Source organism: Bos mutus, chromosome 19, assembly GCF_027580195.1.
Source record: "Bos mutus isolate GX-2022 chromosome 19, NWIPB_WYAK_1.1, whole genome shotgun sequence".
Taxonomy (NCBI): Eukaryota; Metazoa; Chordata; class Mammalia; order Artiodactyla; family Bovidae; genus Bos; species Bos mutus.
This window is the reverse complement of record NC_091635.1, coordinates 39,727,845-39,746,436: the sequence shown is the minus strand read 5'-3', so window position 1 is coordinate 39,746,436 and position 18,592 is coordinate 39,727,845. Positions and strand designations below refer to the sequence as shown.

The 18,592-nt window shown below is 50.1% G+C and overlaps 1 protein-coding gene across 14 annotated transcripts in view; it reads left to right on the top strand.

Moving 5' to 3' along the window:
* Positions 1–18,592, top strand: part of RPH3AL (rabphilin 3A like (without C2 domains)) — a 139,320-nt gene that overhangs the window by 73,819 nt on the left and 46,909 nt on the right. For 13 of the 14 annotated variants that reach the window (XM_070390276.1, XM_070390286.1, XM_070390287.1 and 10 more), the window contains one exon: positions 12,096–12,182. The exons of the other annotated variant lie outside the window; for it this stretch is intronic. In XM_070390276.1, coding sequence (XP_070246377.1) covers positions 12,096–12,182 — 87 coding nt within the window. The remainder of the gene's footprint in view (positions 1–12,095; positions 12,183–18,592) is intronic. 14 annotated transcript variants of the gene reach the window in all.

Here is an 18,592-nt window from a genome sequence, read left to right as displayed (position 1 = left end):
TTCGGTGGCTCCCTAGTACCTTTAGAATAAAGTCTAACCACCTCCATGTGGTATCCAGGGCCCTCAGTCCATTCATTCCCTGAGCACAAGCTGCCAACTTCAGCAGCATAAGCAACCCACCCAGGCTGGGAGTTCCAAGGCCTGAGGATCAGAGTAATTCTACCTGGCCCAGACCTGTCGCCGCGCTCCCTGGAGCTCTGCTCCTGTGCATCACCAGGGTCCTTAATTGATCATTAGTGCTGTTGCTCCTGGAATGTTAAGAAGCCCTAGGGTGTTTGTTGAGGCTGCTCTATTTTTCAAATTTATATATATATATATATAAAATTTATATATATATATATATCAGTTCTAATGACAGGCAGCTCAATGACAGTTCCAAAGACTGGCTTGAAGATATTTAAAATTTATATATATATATATTTAAAATATATAAAATTTATATATATATATATATATATCAGTTCCAGTGACAGGCTTGTAATGACAGGCAGTTCCAGTGACAGTTCCAAAGACTGGCTTCGAAGATATTTAATGTGTCCCAGGCTGTGGAGGTACACAGAGAAGGGAGAGGGTATTTTCACATAAAGCCATCTTTTGATAAAGATTTTTTTTTTTATGTGAACCATTTTTAAAGTCTTCATTGAATTTGTTACAATACTGCTTCTGTTTTACATTTCGGTTTTTTGGCATGCGGGATCCTAGGTCTCTGACCAGGAATTGAACCCACAACCCCTGGTGGTGTTGTCCTAACCACTGGACTGCTAGGGAAGTCTGAAGCCTAACCTTTTGAGAGTTATGATGATTCCGGAGAGCCAGAGAAAAGGTGCTGACCCCTGGGACAGGTGGAGTTGCCGAGGGGCTGAATGTCCATGCAGGGCTGGTGCAAAGCCAGGGAACCTCCTGACTTTAGCTTGGGGCATCTATGCTCACTTGACTTCTGCTGGTCCCTGGATTGGCCTTCTCCAGCCTCCCTAAGACTTCCCCACTCCCCACCCTGTTCTCTTTGGCCCAGCAACTCAAGTGTGTTGTCTGGCTGGCTGTCTGCATCCGGCCTGGCCCTGTGGTTCTGCTCTGGGGCCCCTCCTGCTCCCTGGGTCCTGGCCCCCATGAAGACCCTTCCTCCTTTTATGCTCTCCCCCTCAGAACTCAAACATTAACGTCTCCTTTAGCCTAAACAAACTATAGTGTGCCAAGCAGCAATCCAGGTTTCAGAGTGACCTCAGGGGTCAGGCCAAGCCTCAGCTCTCCTGAAACACCTGTCCTAGGGATGGTGAAACCAAGAGTAGACACACTCGGATTAACACTGAAAGATCACTGGTCTGCACGGCCTCTCACTTCCCTCGAGTGCCCCAGCTTCAGCCAACGCCACGTGCTGTCCCACCATTGTCTCTGTCCCCTGCCTTCCTCCCAAGCTCTGGTCTTGGGTGTCAACTGGGACCAGACAGCTCTTCCAAGGAGTCCCCTCGCACTGCAAGTATCAATGAGTCCAAAGCTAAATATTGTGGCAGCCGCTCGTCCCACCCTGCTGACATCACCACCATCCATCCTGTTGGCCGACTGGCAGCCTTGGATAAGCAGCATCCTTCCTTTTCCTCACCTTCCAAACCCAGCTAGGATCGGAAGTTCCATGGGCATCTGGGAATGTTCTGGAAAAAGAGCATCTGCTGAGAATATGGAGGACAAATTGACCATGAGTCACTGAATCTGTATTTTCAGCCAAGGCCCTTTTTCTGAAACTCAGATCTGATCATATCCCTCACCTCCTTAAAAGCCAATAGCAGCCCCCAGATGTCTACAGAATCTCAGTCCCACAACACGTGGTGCTTGTCAGTCAGACCCTCCTTCCCCTCCTAGCCAGCTACAAGCCTGCTAAACTGGGGGATTTAAGCATGAACAACAATGTCCTATTTCTAAAGGGGGCACAGTCACAGGAGAGACAATTTCAGTATGATGCAGTTAATCCTCCTCTAGAAATTCCAACCCATGTTAGGAGTGTACAGGAAAAAGTAACTTGTACTTCCCCTGGGGAAAAATCAAGGAAGGAGTCATGGAGGAGGAGACATTTGCGTTGTTCCTAAAGGATGCATAGGAGTTCACTAGCCATGAGGCAGAGCCTGGGTGAAAGCATAGCGGCAAGGAAGTACCTAGAGTGTCAGGAACAGGCAGTGAGGCTTTAGGGGCTGGTGTGGTGGGCTTGGTGAGGCTGGAGAGCTAGGCGGGGGCCAGGGAGGAAGGCTCTCGCATATGTGTGCATCCATCCTTGTGTCTCTGTGCCTCCAGCCTGTGAGCCTCACCATGTTCTCCACCTAGTCCAGGAGCAGGACTTTAGGGAGTATTTGCTGAATGCTCTTGACATCATTGACTCAGCCTGCAGCTAAAGTGGCTGCCCACCGAATTCTAGCGGGAGGGAAGGTGAAGGTTCACTGGAGGCCCCTGCCTGCCTTCTCATGGATATAACAAGCATTCCAGAAGCAGGGCTGAGACTTCAGTCTTTGGAGACCCCTCCCACTGGCTGGTCACAGGTCCTAGGGCTACGGAATTTGGGAGCTAGGATCTACTTGGCACACCTGGCCAGGGGCTCCCTGCCTGGCCCTCCCTCCAAGGTGCATCTTTGTGGCAGCCCCACAGGAGCCAGGCTTACCTATAGCCTTAGCTGGGGTGCTGCGAGAGGAACAGGGCATTTTCAGGACACTGGATATGAGGGTGGAAAACCAAAATAATCAGGCCTCTCCCTTGGCTGTGGCTCCCATAACAGAGCCTGGGCCAGGTGGCTACCAGGTGGCAGACACACCTCTGGGTGAGGAATTGTCTGTAGGAGGCCCCAGCCCAAAGCTTCAGGAAAACAGCAGTTGGTTATGCAACCAGGGCCGGGCTGGGGGAGGCTGGAGCTGGCTGTGTCTGGGGTCTTTAATGCAGTGAGTTTGTGTTCCGATGGCCAGGGTCTATCTCAGCCACATGTCTACAGACCACCACTGTCCATAGGAGAACTCCATCCACTTCCTCTCTGTCAGTGAACGGGAGTAAGATCCCAGCCCAGCCTTCTACTAACTCCTCTTGTGTGACCCCAGACAGCTTGCCTGGGCCGTCACTATTGAGAGACTTGTCCGTACGAAGCACTCCTGCTGTGTCCAGAACACAGTCCACGTTATATAAGCTCCTGCTTTTATGACTGTGGACCTGGGTCCCCCTCCCAACCCTGCCACCTCTTGGTGACATGAACTTAGCCAAGCCACCCAAGAGTTCTGGGCCTCTGATTCATCATTTAAGACATCCAGATCATAAAACCTCCCTCACAGGGCTGTTGTGAACATAAACCAGATTAAATGTGATAATGATAATGGGTGTTGAGCACTGAGCTGGGTGCCAGGCGTAGAGTAAGTGCTCAATAAATGGCAACTATTATCATTATTATGAGTCGTAACTCTAAGTAACCACTCGGTGGGGAGCAACGGGACATGAGCCTGCTTCCTCCACCACCTGGGCCCTCCTCTGCGCTGAGTCCCTCCTGGCCAGTATGGGGTCGGAGAGCTGCAGGCCGCCAGTGTGATGCAGTGGTCCTGGGAGACCATGGATCCAGGGATTCAGATGTAGCTATGTGGTCCTGTGGCTGAGAGGCTGGAGCACTCGAAGAGCTCAGTGGGGGCCTGGGTCAGTTCCAGGAGCAAGGGGTTTCTTTAGGGCTGGAAGGAGCTAACCAGGGGCCAGGAGCCTAGTGCTTAAGCTTAAGGAAAGCTCGGTGTGGGTCAGGGAGCCCTCCGGGTGCAGTGGGCTTCATCCACCCTAGAGCTTCCTCCTTCAGCAGGTTGGCCTAGGGACAGGGCCCTGGGGTGCACAAAATCTCCCAAGCCTGGCAGATTTTATGAGGGTTGTGTCTGAGAACTCCTGATAGAACCGTTCACTGATTCCTTTTCTCTTTTTTTTATGGAAGTATTGTCAATTTGCAATGTTTCAGGTGTACAGCAAAGGAATTCTGTTACACATGCATATATATATCCTTATTCTTTTTCAGATTCTTTCCTATCATAAGTTATTATAAGATACTGATATAGTTCCCTGTGCTATACAGTAGGTCCTTGTTATCTATTTATTTTTATTTTATCTATTTATTTGGCTGTTCCAGGTCTTCGTTGCAGCATATGAGATCTTAGTTCCCCGACCACAGATTGAACCCAGGCCCCCTGCCTTGGGAGCAAGGAGTCTTAGCCACTGGATCACCAGGGAAGTCCCTATCTATTTTATATACAGTAGTGTGTATCTGTTAATCCCAGACTCCTAACGAATCCCTCCCCGCCCCCTTCCTCTTTGGTAACCTGAAGTTTGTTTTCTATGTCTGATGCACAGTGATTTCCATCCTCACACACCCCTAGGAGAGTCAGTGCTGTTACCTGTCCCCACTGAAGACCCCGTGAGACCCGAGGTCCCCTTAGAGGTCGAGAGGGACAAGTGTGGAGTCCCCACCGGGCCACCTGGCCAGGGTCTTTGGAGCACCTTCGTTCAGCCTTTCAAAACCCAGGCTCTCTTTATGTGGAAACCTTCTACCTTTTTAAATGCTGTTTGAAATTTCAAAGCATTTTATGTTTGAAAAAAGTGAGCAGGACAGTCTTGGAAGCATGCAGTGAGGGACGCACCCTAGCCTGGGGGGTCTACATTGACCCCTCCCTGCCTGAGCCAGGCCGGCTCTGGAAACCATCCCCGGCCATCCCCTCCAGCCCTTCGTCCTTTCCACGTGTGTGCGTGATTCATTTCCACTCTGTGTGCCCGCATCAGCCGGCTTCAGTCCCGGCAGGACTCAGAGCTGCTCTGTCCATGCAGGCCAGCCTTTGTGTGTCTCTTCCCCGGAAGGGGCTGTGTGCCCACGTGTCCTGAGAGATGCCTGCTGAAGGAAGGAGTGAATTCCTCGAGACCCATGTCTCACGCGGTCTCCCTTTGATCATATGGTATTAGATCTTATGGTTTTTAAAACCTCCCTCTCAGTTTCAGAGTGAAAAACTGTCTCCACTCCTTTGCCCAAACTCTTGTTTGCAGCCAGGGCTGCCTCTGTTTGCCCTCCTGTCACCCACCCTGTGTGCCCGGGGTGCACGCTGGGGCCCGTCGAGACAGCTCAAGTCCTTGCTTCCCACGTTTGCCTGGAAAAGAGGCAAAAATCAAGCATGGGGGTCTCTGTTTTGAGAGGCGATGCTGAGGACAACCAGGACCAGGAAGAATTAATGGGGGTAGGTGGGGGTGGAGAGGCAGTGGTCCCCCCATTTCCTGGCGGCTTCATCCTGCCTGAGGTACCCAAGCCCCCATCAGACACACAGTGGGGCACGAGCATAGAGGTGATCCCAAAGCACATCTTAGGTGTGATTTCTCAGTCTGCGCTCATGAGTGTTCATCTTGAGCTCCTTCCATCTCCTTTTAAAACCTCCTCTCTACTCAGGATGCAGTGCTGACTGTAGCAAGTGGCAGGCGGGCGGAAGGAGGTATTTTGGAAGCGAATCCTGAAATCTGCAGTGCTGCCTTTCAGCTGGGAAGGGTGGCTGGCGGCTGGGGGCTGCCCAGGATTGGGATTAGTAGGTGGTCCCCAAGTGGCATCAGTGGCTCATCTGGTGGTGAGCACGGGAGGGCCCACTCAGAGGAGGCAGCACAGGGAGGAGGCCGGCCCTGTGTGGGTTAGTGCACCTGCCATCCACAGCCGGGATGCAGGACGGCTGCTTATCCCTGGCACAGGACTGGGGTGGAAAGCAGAGACTTGTCTTCCTTCTGAAACTCTTCTCTGGTCGCCTCCTGGCTCCTGTCTCAGGCCAAGCAGCAGGTGGCTGGCATTCTTAGAACTGTGCATCTTAGGGCCCTAGTGATTCTGTATTTGTAGTGGTCAGGGTTTGGGTCAGCCTGCCCTCTGCCCCACTGGCCCCCAGGCTGTGTCCCAATGACAAGAGGAGGGGCCTGGCGCTACGCCCTCTCCCACTTGAGGCTTGACCGAATCTGGAGTTCTGGAGAAGGGGCCAGGGCCCAGGGAACCAGCCTTGCCTCCATTTGAGCTGCCAGGGAGGAAGGAAGGCTTGGATAAGTCTTGTCTGGGCTGAGACCTGGGGCTCAAACAGCATGGGGTTCACATCCCAGTTCCCTATGGTCAAGTTACTTAGCCTCAAGCCTCAGATCCCAAGTTTATAAAACAGGGACAATACCCACTTCCTAGGGTGGTTGTGAAAATGAAATGAGATTCTACATAAAACACCTACCTCAATGCTTGGTGTAGCAACCAGGCTCAATAAAGTATATAAGTATTTATAAGATGTATTGGGTTGGCCAAAAGGTTCACTCAGATTTGTCTATAACATCTTACAGAAAAACCCAAACAAACTTTTTGGCCAACCCAATACATCAGTATCTAGTTAAAGTCATTTGGCAACATGCCCCGGGTTTCAGATACCAAGTCTCTCTGTGGCAAGGAGGCCACGTGTAGCCCCTGCACTCCAGCCCTCCAGGCTGGAGATGAAGCCTGACTGATGTCTCGGAGTTGAGCAGGGCTGAGGCTGTGATCAGAGGGGTCGCTGACCCATTGGCACCAGCTACAGGGTCTGGGCATTGGAGGCAGTTGTGCACGTGATTTCAGCTTCTTTAATCCATCCTGACCCACAAAAATCTTGGTCTGGCCAAAAACTTAAGTTGGGACAAGTGATTTCGGGAAACATTTAGCATAAGCTTCCTTTAAATAGGAATTCTGCTTACCCATTTAAAATAGATTTTGATGTAGCACAATTCAATGTACATTTTGGCCTATTCCTTCCAGGTATTTTTATGTGCGTGTATTGACTTCTAGATAGCTACGAACACATATACATTTATATGGGAGAGAAACGCACTAGACTTTCTGTTTATAACTTGGTTTCAAAACTTTATTGTGAACCTTGTTCTGTGTCAGTAAATACATGGTTCTGTCGTGACCGTTTTCACTTCTTTCATTTATATCATCATTTTTATTGCAGAGTACCTTTCTCCAAAATGCAGTCGGATTTTTCTTGCTGCTGAAAATTCAAATTCTAGCGCTGGGGACACGGTGGGTGACGTGAAGTGCACATGCGTGGGCTGACTTCTTGGCGTTGTTCCTGCCTGTGCTGTGATGGTTGTCTGGATATAGCCATTTCTTTTCCGGGCTTTCCTGGGGGGGCAGGGTGGGGACGGGGGAGCAACCACTCTGGGAACATCATTGCTGCCTGCTTCCTAGGGAGAGACCGTCTCGGTGACAAACTTCCGTTGGCTGAAACTCTTGGGCAAGTCCTTTTCCAGATGAGTTTGGCCCATTCATCAAGTCCTCTGCTCGATGGGACCCTCAGTGGGGACAAAGGGCCGTGCCTTGTTCATCCTCCTCATTCCTAGAACATGGCCTTCCACCGAGTTGTTGAGTCAATGCTTATTGAATTGAAGCACCAAATAGTTTCAAATTAACCACCTTCATTATTCATTTCTGCACAGTGTGCATTTTTCCAGCCTCCTCGTATGGAACATTTGAGCACAATTTCATCTTTCTCTGGTTGGCCGAGCGTCGGGAACACCACTCTCTCTGTGATGGATGTTGATGTCGTGGTGAAGCCTTCAGGCTGCTGGGTACCAAGTGCCCTTGGAAGGGTGCGAGCCTTTTCGTTCCCTCCTACACGCGGGCACCGTGTCCGCTCCCTTCTTTTTTTTTTAATTAATTAATTTATTTTTACATATGTCTCTTCCCTCTTGAACCCCTCTCTCACCGCATCCAACCCCTCTAGGTTGTCACAGAGTACTGGGTAGAGCTTCCTGTGTTATACAGCGGCTTCCCATTGGCTACCTATATTATATATGGACAGAGGGGCGTGGCAGTCACAAAAGAGCTGGACACAACTTAGGGACTAAACAACAATATATATGTTGGGATACTGCTCTTTCAATTCATCCCAGCCTCTCCTTCCCCCACCGGGTCCGCAGGTCTGTTCTCTACGTCTGCATCTGTATTCCTGCCGTGCAAAATGAGGCACCTGTTCCCTTCTAGTTGGTGGCAGCTTGGGGACCCTGCCTTGGGCTTCCCTGATAGCTCAGTTGGTGAAGAATCCACCTGCAATGCAGGAGATCCCCGATTCAATTCCTGGGTCGGGAAGATCCCCTGGAGAAGGGATAGGCTACCCACTCCAGTATTCTTGGGCTTCCCTTGTGGCTCAGCTGGTAAAGAATCTGCCTGCAATGCAGGAGACCTGGGTTCAATCCCTGGGTTGGGAAGATCCCCTGGACAAGGGAAAGACTACTCACTCCAGTATTCTGGCCTGGAGAATTCTGTGGGCTGTATAGCCCATGGGGTCACAAAGAGTGGGACACAACTGAGTGACTTTCACTTTCACTTCTCACTTGGGGACCCGCCGTGGAGAATGGGGGCTCTGTGTGGAATGAGTCAGGGGCTCCCAGTGAGGACATGAAGGCCGGCCTGGAAGTGAGGTGCCCGAGCTCTGTGGTCTCCCAGACCTTGTCGCACCTTTGACTCTGGCCAGCAGTGTGGGATGGTGAAGGTAATGATGTTGGATGGAGGGTGGGGTTCCAGAGAGTCTTGGGGTAACCAAGTAGCCTGGATTATGGGGATGCTGAGGAGGGCACCCCATAGACCTTGGACCCAGTCTGCACTCACAGGTGGCCTGCAGGATATCCCCAGAGGAGGGGGGAGCAATCAGGAGTGGTCACGTGGAGGGCAGGGCACACATTCCTGCCCCCTACTCTTAGTAAAGGACCAGTGGTGTCATTTCCTCTGTGGGCAGGCCAGCCTGGCTTCATGCTGTACACTTAAGAGTGAGACCAACTGGCAGCTTTCCCAACCCCCACCCCCACCCCAACACTGCACCCTGAACGAGGCTCTTCCTGGTCTGGTCTCCCATTGCCCCACCAGTCAGCATCACTCAGCATGGACCAGGCATTCCTTGCCCCCAGCTGCCAAGTGAGTATTTCCTGTCTCTGTGTGTCTTTTCCCCCAGGCTGGTCAGCACAATTCCAGGAGGGACCCCCTCTTGCCTTCTCAGGTGTAATATTAAAAGTAGCTCTTCTTGGAGGACTTCCCTGGTGGTCCAGTGGCTAAGACTCTGTACTCCCTATGCAGGGGCCCAGGTTCAACTCCTAGTCAGAGAACAAAGTCCCACATGCCAAAACTAAAACCCAGCACAGCCAAATAAATACATTCATTAGATATGTTTTTTAGTAGCTCTTTTTTGCTCCTTCGTTTATTCTACAACAATTCATGATACTGCTACTGGAACCAGGAGGATGAAGAGAAACAGGCATGGCCTCTGTCCTCCAGGAGCTCACAGCCTGGTAGGGGAAGAGACTGTAGTTACATAGCCAGGAGGATGAGGATGAGATCTCAGTGGAGGAGAAGAGACAAGAGCCTGGTAGGAAAGCTCCAACTGGGTAAGAAGTCAGACAAGGCTTCCTTGAAGGAGCTGTGCTTTTGCCGAGGTCTGAAGGATAAGTAGGCTGATAAGCAGAGAGTGTGACCAACTACATCCCAGATGGAGCAAGCAGCAGGTGCCAAGGTCCGGTGCAGGAAAAGCAGATAGAGGACCAGGGCCTGAAGTCAGGTCAGCATGGCTGGGGCTGGAGAGTAGAGGGCCAGGCGGTGGAGCAGAGGGAGAGGGGTGCGAGCTGAGGCCACAAGGAGGTAGGTGTGGATGTGGAGGGGGCGGACAGTTTGAGTGAGATTTAGAGTTCTTGGAGATGGATTATTTAGGTGGGTATGAGGGAGAGTGAGGATCAAGGATGATTCTGGGTTTGGGCCTATATGATTGATGGGTGTGGTATCCTTTACTGAGATGGCCATGCAGTACTCTGGTTACTGCCTGGCTTCTTACCGTGTACTGTGCTGATGAGCACTTTTGTGAATCAGCTCCCTTGATCCTCCCAGAGGTGGCATGCACCTGCTTGTTACCACCGTTTTCAGGACAAGGAAACAAAGCCCAGAGAAGGTTAGTTGCAAGTCTAAGGTTGCCTCTAAATGGCAGACTCTGTGCTCTCCTGCCCCAGAGCCTGTATCCTGTGGCCACACCCTGAGCCACCCCCCTTTCCCTGAGCATGTTCTGGGCCGGGATGCACCTTTGCAAAAGGAACACATGGAGCATGTGAGTTAGGCCCAGAAGGTAGACTTGGTTTGTCTAATGCTCAGACACAGTTTCAGGCTGCAGGAAGCATGAGACGGTTAACCCCTAGAAGCCAGCACTCACTTGCCCAGGGCAATTCCGCTCAGTGAAAGCCCACTCGGCAGGGAAGCTAGCGCCTCCCCCAGGCCTGGCTGTCCTTGACATGACTGCAGTGTTCCCTTTGCACTGAGTTGATGTGGTGGCCGGCTCACATTCCCTCATCTACACAGGGTCATGGGGATGAGCAAGAAAAACAGCCAAGTGGCTTCAGCACCTCGTTCCTCTCTTTACCCCAGGGAGGAGGGGCCCATGTGTGTTTCCTGAGGCCCAACTTATGGGCTTATGGGGGGCCCTGTCCTCGAGGTAGAAGGGTTGGGGCGAACTTTGGGAAGGGCAACAAGAGGCAGCTCTAGGCGGGGAGGGAGATCTCCAAACCAGGTCAGGGCTGATGACTTGGAGCTCCAGGCGGACAGTCTGCGGGCCCCCAGAGAGGCCAAGCCCCAGCCTGGCACAGATCCCAGCCCAGGTCTGGCACAGGAGTGGCTGGGCCCCACAGCACCCAGGGGACCCTTCCCAGACACACTGCACTGCCAAGACCCCAAGCCTGAGATCTTCGTGAGAGCCAGGCCTAATCAGACTGGGGTGGACTGTCCTGCCAACCTGGAGGGAGCTGAGCTTGGAGCCGGTTACAGTGTATTTGGAGAAATCAAAGAAAAGTGATGTCTCTTGTACCTGAGCATCAAATGGAGGCCAGCGCAGACACCACCCCCCCATGATGTATCATAGCTCCCCTTCTGCCACGAACTGGCTCCCCACTTCCTGAGGCTCAGCCTCCCCATCAGGTGGTGACAACATGCTCGGGAAAGCCAAGCTGGTGACATTTCCCTCTCGGCAGAGAGGTGTGCTCCTTGCTCAGTTGGCAGCCTGCAGAAAAGGCCAAGCCAGGGATCCAGCCTTCCCTTAGGGGGAGGAGGAGGGAGAGAGCTCCCCACCCTGCAGGGACCAGGCAGCTTCCAGGCGGCAGAAAGACTGATTGATTAGCTGGTGTGACTGTTTTGTAAGGAGGACACACTGTCCCCTAATCAGACTCTGCCGGGTTAGCCGGGACGAGGTCTCAGCCCCCGCCAAGTCCCCTTCTTCTCCTGGTGCGTTTCATCTGGCTTTTCCCACTGCTGCTTGTGGCTGTGCATTTGGAGGAAGCAAAATACGCATTTAGAAGTGATGAGCTTAAGCAATTCTGTAGAAGGAAAAACGCCGCAGAAACTAGGTTCTGGCTACTTATGTGTCCGGAGGCTATTATATAACAGCTCGAGAGGCAGACCTGAGTCTGTTCCTTGGTGTGTGAACGTGAGGACTTTCTCAAACTACTCCCTGCAAGATGGGCCCACTTATGTATGCTGGGGTGGCTGGGATGGGTAAGTGAAGGGCCTTGGCATCAAGGAAGTGCCTAAGCGGGCACTGGTATTTCTCACTACATCATCGCCTCACCTTGTCAGGCACACGAGTGAGTTTTCTGCGTGGTTATATCCATGTATATGTTCTCTTTGTTGAATAGCATCATTCCTGCCCGCACTTCCAGGGGCGATGCAGCCTGCCTGTGAAGGCCATATCCTGGTTGTGTTTGCTCCGCCTCTGGTACTGGGCGTTTGGGTTGTTTCCAGTTCCTTGCTGTTGAACGTCATGCAGCTGTGACGCTCAGCAAGCTTATTTCTTTGATGTGATCCCAACAGGATGTACTTGTTGGGGGTGAATTTCTATCGCGGCCATCCAAGGAAGGGTATGCATCCTTGGTGCCCCACAGCCAGCTGCTGGGTTCAGATGATCTGTGTCCTTCGGGTCATCTCCCCTTGGGGCTCTGAAGCAAAAACCGTGCCCTCGGAAGATGACGAGGGCTCCTGGGTGATAGTTTTCCCAGCCCCTCAGCCGGGGAGGAAGGGACTGAGTATTTACATTCCTGTGTCCTCTCTCTCGTAGAAAGTCTGCACCAAATGCGGGATCGAGGCCTCTCCCAGCCAGAAACGGCCCCTGTGGTTGTGTAAGATCTGCAGTGAGCAGAGAGAGGTAGGGTACCCAGGGCAGTGGGGTGCGGGGAGGGACCGGTCAGGTCGGGGCGGGGCACACTGGCACTGGGGGAGGTTCATGGCTGGTTGCTTAGAGGGGCTTCGCAGGAGGTCAAGGAGGGTGGCCTACCCAGGGCAGCCAGGGGCAAGGGTAGGGAGGGGCAGTCTGCTGGCTTGGCGCTCCCCAGCATAGCGCCACAGTGGGCCCGAGTTCTGCTCTGCCTGGGGTCCTTGGTTTCCTCAGGAGCCCCTCGCACTGAGTGTAGGCGCAGGTGACATTTCTGGGGGCTGTATTTATCATAACAGAAATGGCTGCTCCGGGTTGAAGGTTTCCTCTGGGCCTGGCACCACGCGAAGTCCTTTACATGCAGGAATTCATTTCATCCCTGTGCAACCCCATGTGTGTGCTCATGCTTCAGTCGTGTCTGACTCTTTGCGATGCTGTGGGCTGCAGCCTGCCAGGATCCTCGTCCATGGGATTCTCCAGGCAAGAATACTGGAGTGGATTGCCACGCCCTCCTCCAAGGGATCTTCCCAACCCAGGGATCGAACCCAAGTCTCTTGCATTTGCAGGCAGGTTCCCAGCGCTACCCGGGAATCCCCCATGCAACCCCACAGATGAACGCTATTATCATCCCCTTTTATTGATGGGGAAATGCGGATGCAGGAGGTTAAGCATCTTGTGGTCACCAAGCTAGTTAGTGGGTCTAACACCGTGGTCTTGTGATGACGCTGTCGCCAGAGTCCCTTCTGGTTCTAAGTTTCCATCATTCTAGTTCTGATCCCATTTTAAGGGAAGAAGTCGAGGCTCAGTGAGGACTCTGAGGTGAAAACAAATGGGGAGGCTCGAACCTACGTCTCCTAACCCCCACACCCAGGACTTTCCTCCCTGTACCAGGATCGGAAGCGGGGCCAGAAGAGTAGAGGACATTGTTGGGCTGCTCCTGGGGAAGGTCATGGGTCGGAAATTTCAGGAACAGGAGGAGTCAGGGGGAGGGAGAATGCTCCAGGCTATCCACATGTGGATTTACTTTTTTTACTTATCTGCTTGATGATTAATATGCGCCTTTCATCCTAAGATCTGTAAAATGTCTTTAGTTACAGAAAGTCCTCAGCCATGACATCCTTGAATCTTGCTGCCCTGCCATCTGAGTCTCCTGGAAACCCTGCAAGATACTTTTCTGAGCCCCTCCATGCATCCTCCATAGCTCCCAACTGTGCTTTCTCAGTTATTTCTTTATCTTTCTGTTTTTAATTTTTGGTCACACCTTGCAGCATGCCGGATCTTAGTTCCCTGACCAGGGATTGAACTCATGCCCCCTGAAGTGGAAGCGCAGACTCTTAACCACCGAACCACTAGGGAAGTCCTCTCTTTATCTTTTCTGAGATACTTGTTGGTAAATTCTTCAGAACTGCCTTGCAGCTCACTAACTCTTCGCTGGCTGTCTCTCTCATGATAGGGTGTTTTAGAATTAAGGTTTGTCCACTCATCTTGAGTGGGAGTCAGTTTCTCTCTCTTTCTCCCCCTGCTTGTCACCTCCACCCAGCTCTCCTTGCCAAGTGATTTCGAGTTGCCTCCACGTAGGTCCGAGGTCCCTCAGCGCAGGGCCAGCTCTCTTGGGTTAGTGATGAGCTGTGTGTCCGCAGTAATAATGGGATTATCCCTGAAGTCCAACATCAAAGCCATAAGCAGTCTGGCCAGGCCCTGGCTATGTGTGTACTTCTTCCAGCCTGTATCAGTGTTCACATCCGTAGATCAGCTTTACTCTGAGGAGAGGGGTGGAGCGGCACCTCTGCTTCTCTCAGCCTCCTTTCCCAAGTGGAGGATGACCAGCCTCCATTCTCAGGAACTCTAGCTCTGGTCCCCCACCTCCCACGGGACACTTTCAGTCCCCATACCCTTGAAAGACCAGCCTTCCAGCTGCTTCCACCTGCCTCCAGACCCTGAGCCAGCAAGCTGTGCCTTTAGCCCCTCAAAATCATAAACATTGGGAGTTTCTGATCCATCAAGATGTAGACCTTGTTTTTGAGCACAGTTGAGCTTCTTTGTTGGAATCTTCATATATCACTGGCTGCATCTTCGAAATAGGGAAGATAGCAGGCAGGGCCTCTAGATGTGAACTACCACTCTACACTCTATTGCCCGGAAGTCCTTGATCTCTCCTGTTGAAGTGGAGACGATAATACCTATTTCATTGGAGACACTGTGAGAATTCGGGAACATCGTTAACAGTACACCAAGTATCTGGAATGTCCAGCCCAGAACAGGTACTCGGTCAATATTAGAGGCCCTCCTCGCTCACCCAGCTGGAAAATCCCCCTTTGAATTTGAGGTTTTCTGGGCTTCAAGGGGTCCCTTTGAAGATGCAGGCATCCCCCCTAAAGAAGGGATATATGTGTATATATTATGGCTGATTCATTTTGCTGTACAGTAGAAACTAACACAACACTATAAAGCAACTCTACTCAAATAAAATTTTTTTTTAAGATGCAGGCATTCACAAGATGGGAAAATTTCCTAAAACAGTATCTTGTGGGAGACACCTGAGCAGGATGAAAAAACACAACCGAGGTGTGGGAGGACAGAGATGAAAGAATTGTCAAGGAAAGGGAGGAGGAGTGAAAGAAAAGACGAATTCAGCGAATGTAATAATTTAGTGGGGGGCTTGGTGGGGGAGCAGCTGCCCCCATCCAGCCCCGTCACAAGTGCCCCTCAACTCATTAATAGTCCTGAGCTACCATGGACAGTGTCCACCACCAGCCTGTCCTAATCTCCAGAGCGCTCCAACGCCCAGAAAAGTCCAAAATAGCTTAGGATGAATTTTCTTATCTTTCCTACAGCAAAGAATATGAGGCTGTGCAGTATGCTATCAGTTTGCCCTTGAATTTCTAGAGGCCGATAAAATGGAGCAAGATCAAGGATGCTGTATCCCCCCTCCACGTGACCAGGCAGACTAGATGTTTAGGAGGTGTGGATGGGCCCTGAAAGTCTTTGTGTCTGAGTCTGGGTGCCTGTGAGTACCATACCCAGATGCTGCATTTTCCTGCCTCCTTTGGAGGTGGGAGAGTGACAGAGTAATTGGTTTCCTAATGCTTTTTTTTCACAGAAAAATATCTAATCACAACAAAGAGATAGCTAAATAGAAAGAGCATTTGAAATGTCATTTTCGGTGCCACACAGAGCCGGTTCTGAATCTGTGATAAAAATGTGGAGTTCTGTCCTACAGAAGAAAAAAAAAAAAAAAAAAAACTCGTCCTAATAGAAGAACTTGCATTTTTTTGCTAGAAGCTCTCTTACCACTCGGCCCCAACACTCTTATGTTCTTTTCCATTTGACTCTTCCCTTCTGTCTTCTTTGTCTGCAATTGTAAGTGTTTTTTCTGGAGTGAGTTGAATGCTGGTTACATGTCCCGGGGGCGTCCAGTTGGCTCCGCTACCTGTTGCGTGCCCCTCAGCGATGCGGTGGTGTCAGCTTCGGCCCCTCTGCTCTGGAGGAGTTTGCAATCTCGTGCATTTATTCATTTGGGTACTCAATGCATATTTACTGAGCATCTTCTATGTGCCAGACAAAAGAGCTCTTCTCATGGAGATGGAGACCACACACGCAATACCGTAAATTCTGCCATGTCACAGATGATGAAAATGTACTCGGGAAGAGGGCGATGGGAGTAGCTGCTGTTACATGCAGGAGTTGAGGAAGGGCTTACTGATAAAATGGACTTTTGAGCTGAGGTCTGAAACGCACTCTGTGGCTGTGTGGACAGAAAGCATTCCGAGCAGAGAGTACTGCAAGTGCAAAGGCCCTGAGGCACATGTGTCCTTGGTAGGTTTGAAGAGCAGTTAGGAGAACTGTGACTGGCGCAGAGTCAGAGTCGGGAGAGGAGGTCAGAGTTGTGGCCGGGGTGCCAGATCATATTGGTCCTTGTAGACCTTTGGAAAGACTCTGGCTTTTACTCTGAGTGAAGTGGGGAGTCTTTGGAGATCTAAAGGAGAGGAAAGGCATGCCCTGAATACTCCCCCAAGTTTTAAAGAATACTCTGGCTGCTGTGTTGAGAATAAATTATAGACTGTAATGTTAGAGTTAGTATCATGATATTTTATCTTTCTTATTTAATATTAACCCAGATATTGCAGTTCTTGACTTGTCACCCTAAGAAGTTTTCACTTTTAAAAATATATACATTTTACTCTTTTCTGATTTTAAGATTAATATGAATCGTTGACACTCACAATGTGTAGAAAGCATAAAGAAATACAGGCACCCCCAAAATTCATAATCTTACCATCCAGAGGCAATCACTGTTAATGTTTTGGCATAATTGCTTTCTTTTTTCTGTGTCTTTTTTTTTCTTTGTATTGTTGAACCTCTGTTTTAAAATTAACATTTTAACGTAAGCACTTCTCAGTGTAATCAATAATTCTTTGTAAACATTCTGTCATATGGATATTCTGCTAATTTAGGCCATCTGAGTTATTTCCTTTTTCCTTCTCATTGCTAATTGCTTTATATATCTGTGTACTTAGCTCTTTGCCCACATTTGAGATTCTGTCCTCAGAATGGATGCTTAGAAGGGAAAAATAAACATCAGTACTTACAGTCCCTCTTTTAAATTTTATTTATGCATTCCGGCTGTGCTGGGTCTTTGTCGCTGTGCGTGGGGTTTCTCCAGCGGGGCGAGTGGGGACAGCTCTCTACTTGTGCCCTGTGGGCTTCTCGTCGTACTGGTCTCTCTTGTGGAGCACAGGCTCTAGGCACACGGGCCTCAGGAGTTGTGGTGCACAGCCTTAGTTGTTCCAAAGCGTGTGGGATCTTCCCGGACCAGGGATCAAACTCACGTCCCCTGCATTGGCAGGCAGATTCTTAACCACTGGACCACCAGGGAAGTCCTCACTCTTTTCTTGTAGACCCTTGAGATATTGCATTTGATTTATAGTTTGCTGGTATATGCAATCTTAAGTAATGACATGTGGACAGTGTATTTCTGAGTCTTTTGCTAGTCTAATGATAGCTGTTGCTTTCATACTAAAAAAGACAATGACTTGACTGATAATGCAATTAATGGTCATCTTTCCCACTCAAAATTCTGTGAGTTTGCTGTCTGTTGTCTAACCGATCGCACGAGCAAAGAGCCACCATGAGGGAGAGGAGGCAAATGTAGCAACTAGGAGAATTGGTACTCAAGGAACCAGAAATAATACTGAGACTGTGAAAGAAATGTTTGAATTTTTAATTTACTGTTCATTTTTTTGACGGCACCATGCAGCTTATGGGATCTTAGTCCCCTGATCAGGGGTCGAACCTGTGCCCCCTACAGTTGAAATGCAGAGTCCTAACCACTGGACCACCAGGGAAGTCCAAATAAGTTTTTAAGTTGAGTAAAAGAGATAAGAGAAGCAATAGAAGTCAAATTGCACCAATAAGACATTTGAAAAATGAGCAAGGAAATTTGGGGAAAAAAAAACCAAATGAACCATTTTCATTTCTAAAAATGAAAAATGTTATTAATGAACTTGAAAACTCAATCAAATGATACTTTGGTAATTTTTTAGACCAGTAAACCTTGTCATTCCCATTAACAGCCACAGATGTTTCCTTATCATTTGCTTCTTATTAATTGGTTTTTTTTTTTTTTTGATCCCTGGTTGGCACTCCCAATAGCTAGGAGTCCCTGGCCCCTGATTTCCACTCTACTAACTGCCATGAAGATGACGTTTTTGTGACCACATGAAACTACAGTCTTTACCTAATTAAATCAGCTGCTTATATAAGCATTCAGCCAGGCAGCTGCCTGTCCCACTTCATTTCCATTCCCTCTGTGAACGGGCATGTTCCTTGGTCACTTTCCTGGTTTCCTTGTTGGTAAATGAATAAACTCCGATATATGTTCAAGATTTAAAGACACAGAAAAGGGACTGAGACAGTCCTGAACAGACTGTTCCGTTTGTTTTCGTATTTGGCCATGCCAGGTCTTAGCCGGGGCACTTGGAGTCTTCGGTCTTCACTGTAGCATCAGGGATCTTTAGTTGTGAAATGCGGGGTTCAGTTCCTTGTGAGTGAAACTGTTAGTCACTCAGTCGTGTCCAACTCTTTGCAACCCCATGTACTGCAGCCCACTAGGCTCCTCTGCCCATGGGATTCTCCAGGCAAGAATCCTAAAGTGGGTAGCCTTTCCCTTCTCCAGGGGATCTTCCCCACCCAGAGATTGAACCTGGGTCTCCTGCATTGCAGGCAGATTCTTTACTGTCTGAGCCACCAGGGAAGTTCCCTGACCAGGGATCAAACCTGGGCTCCTGAATTGGGAGCAGTCCAGTCTTAGCTGCTGGACCATCAGGGACATCCCCAGTGGACCGGTTAACTAGCACATCAGGCAGCCCTGCGGAACCCCAAGAGGGACCTGGTGACCCAGAAGA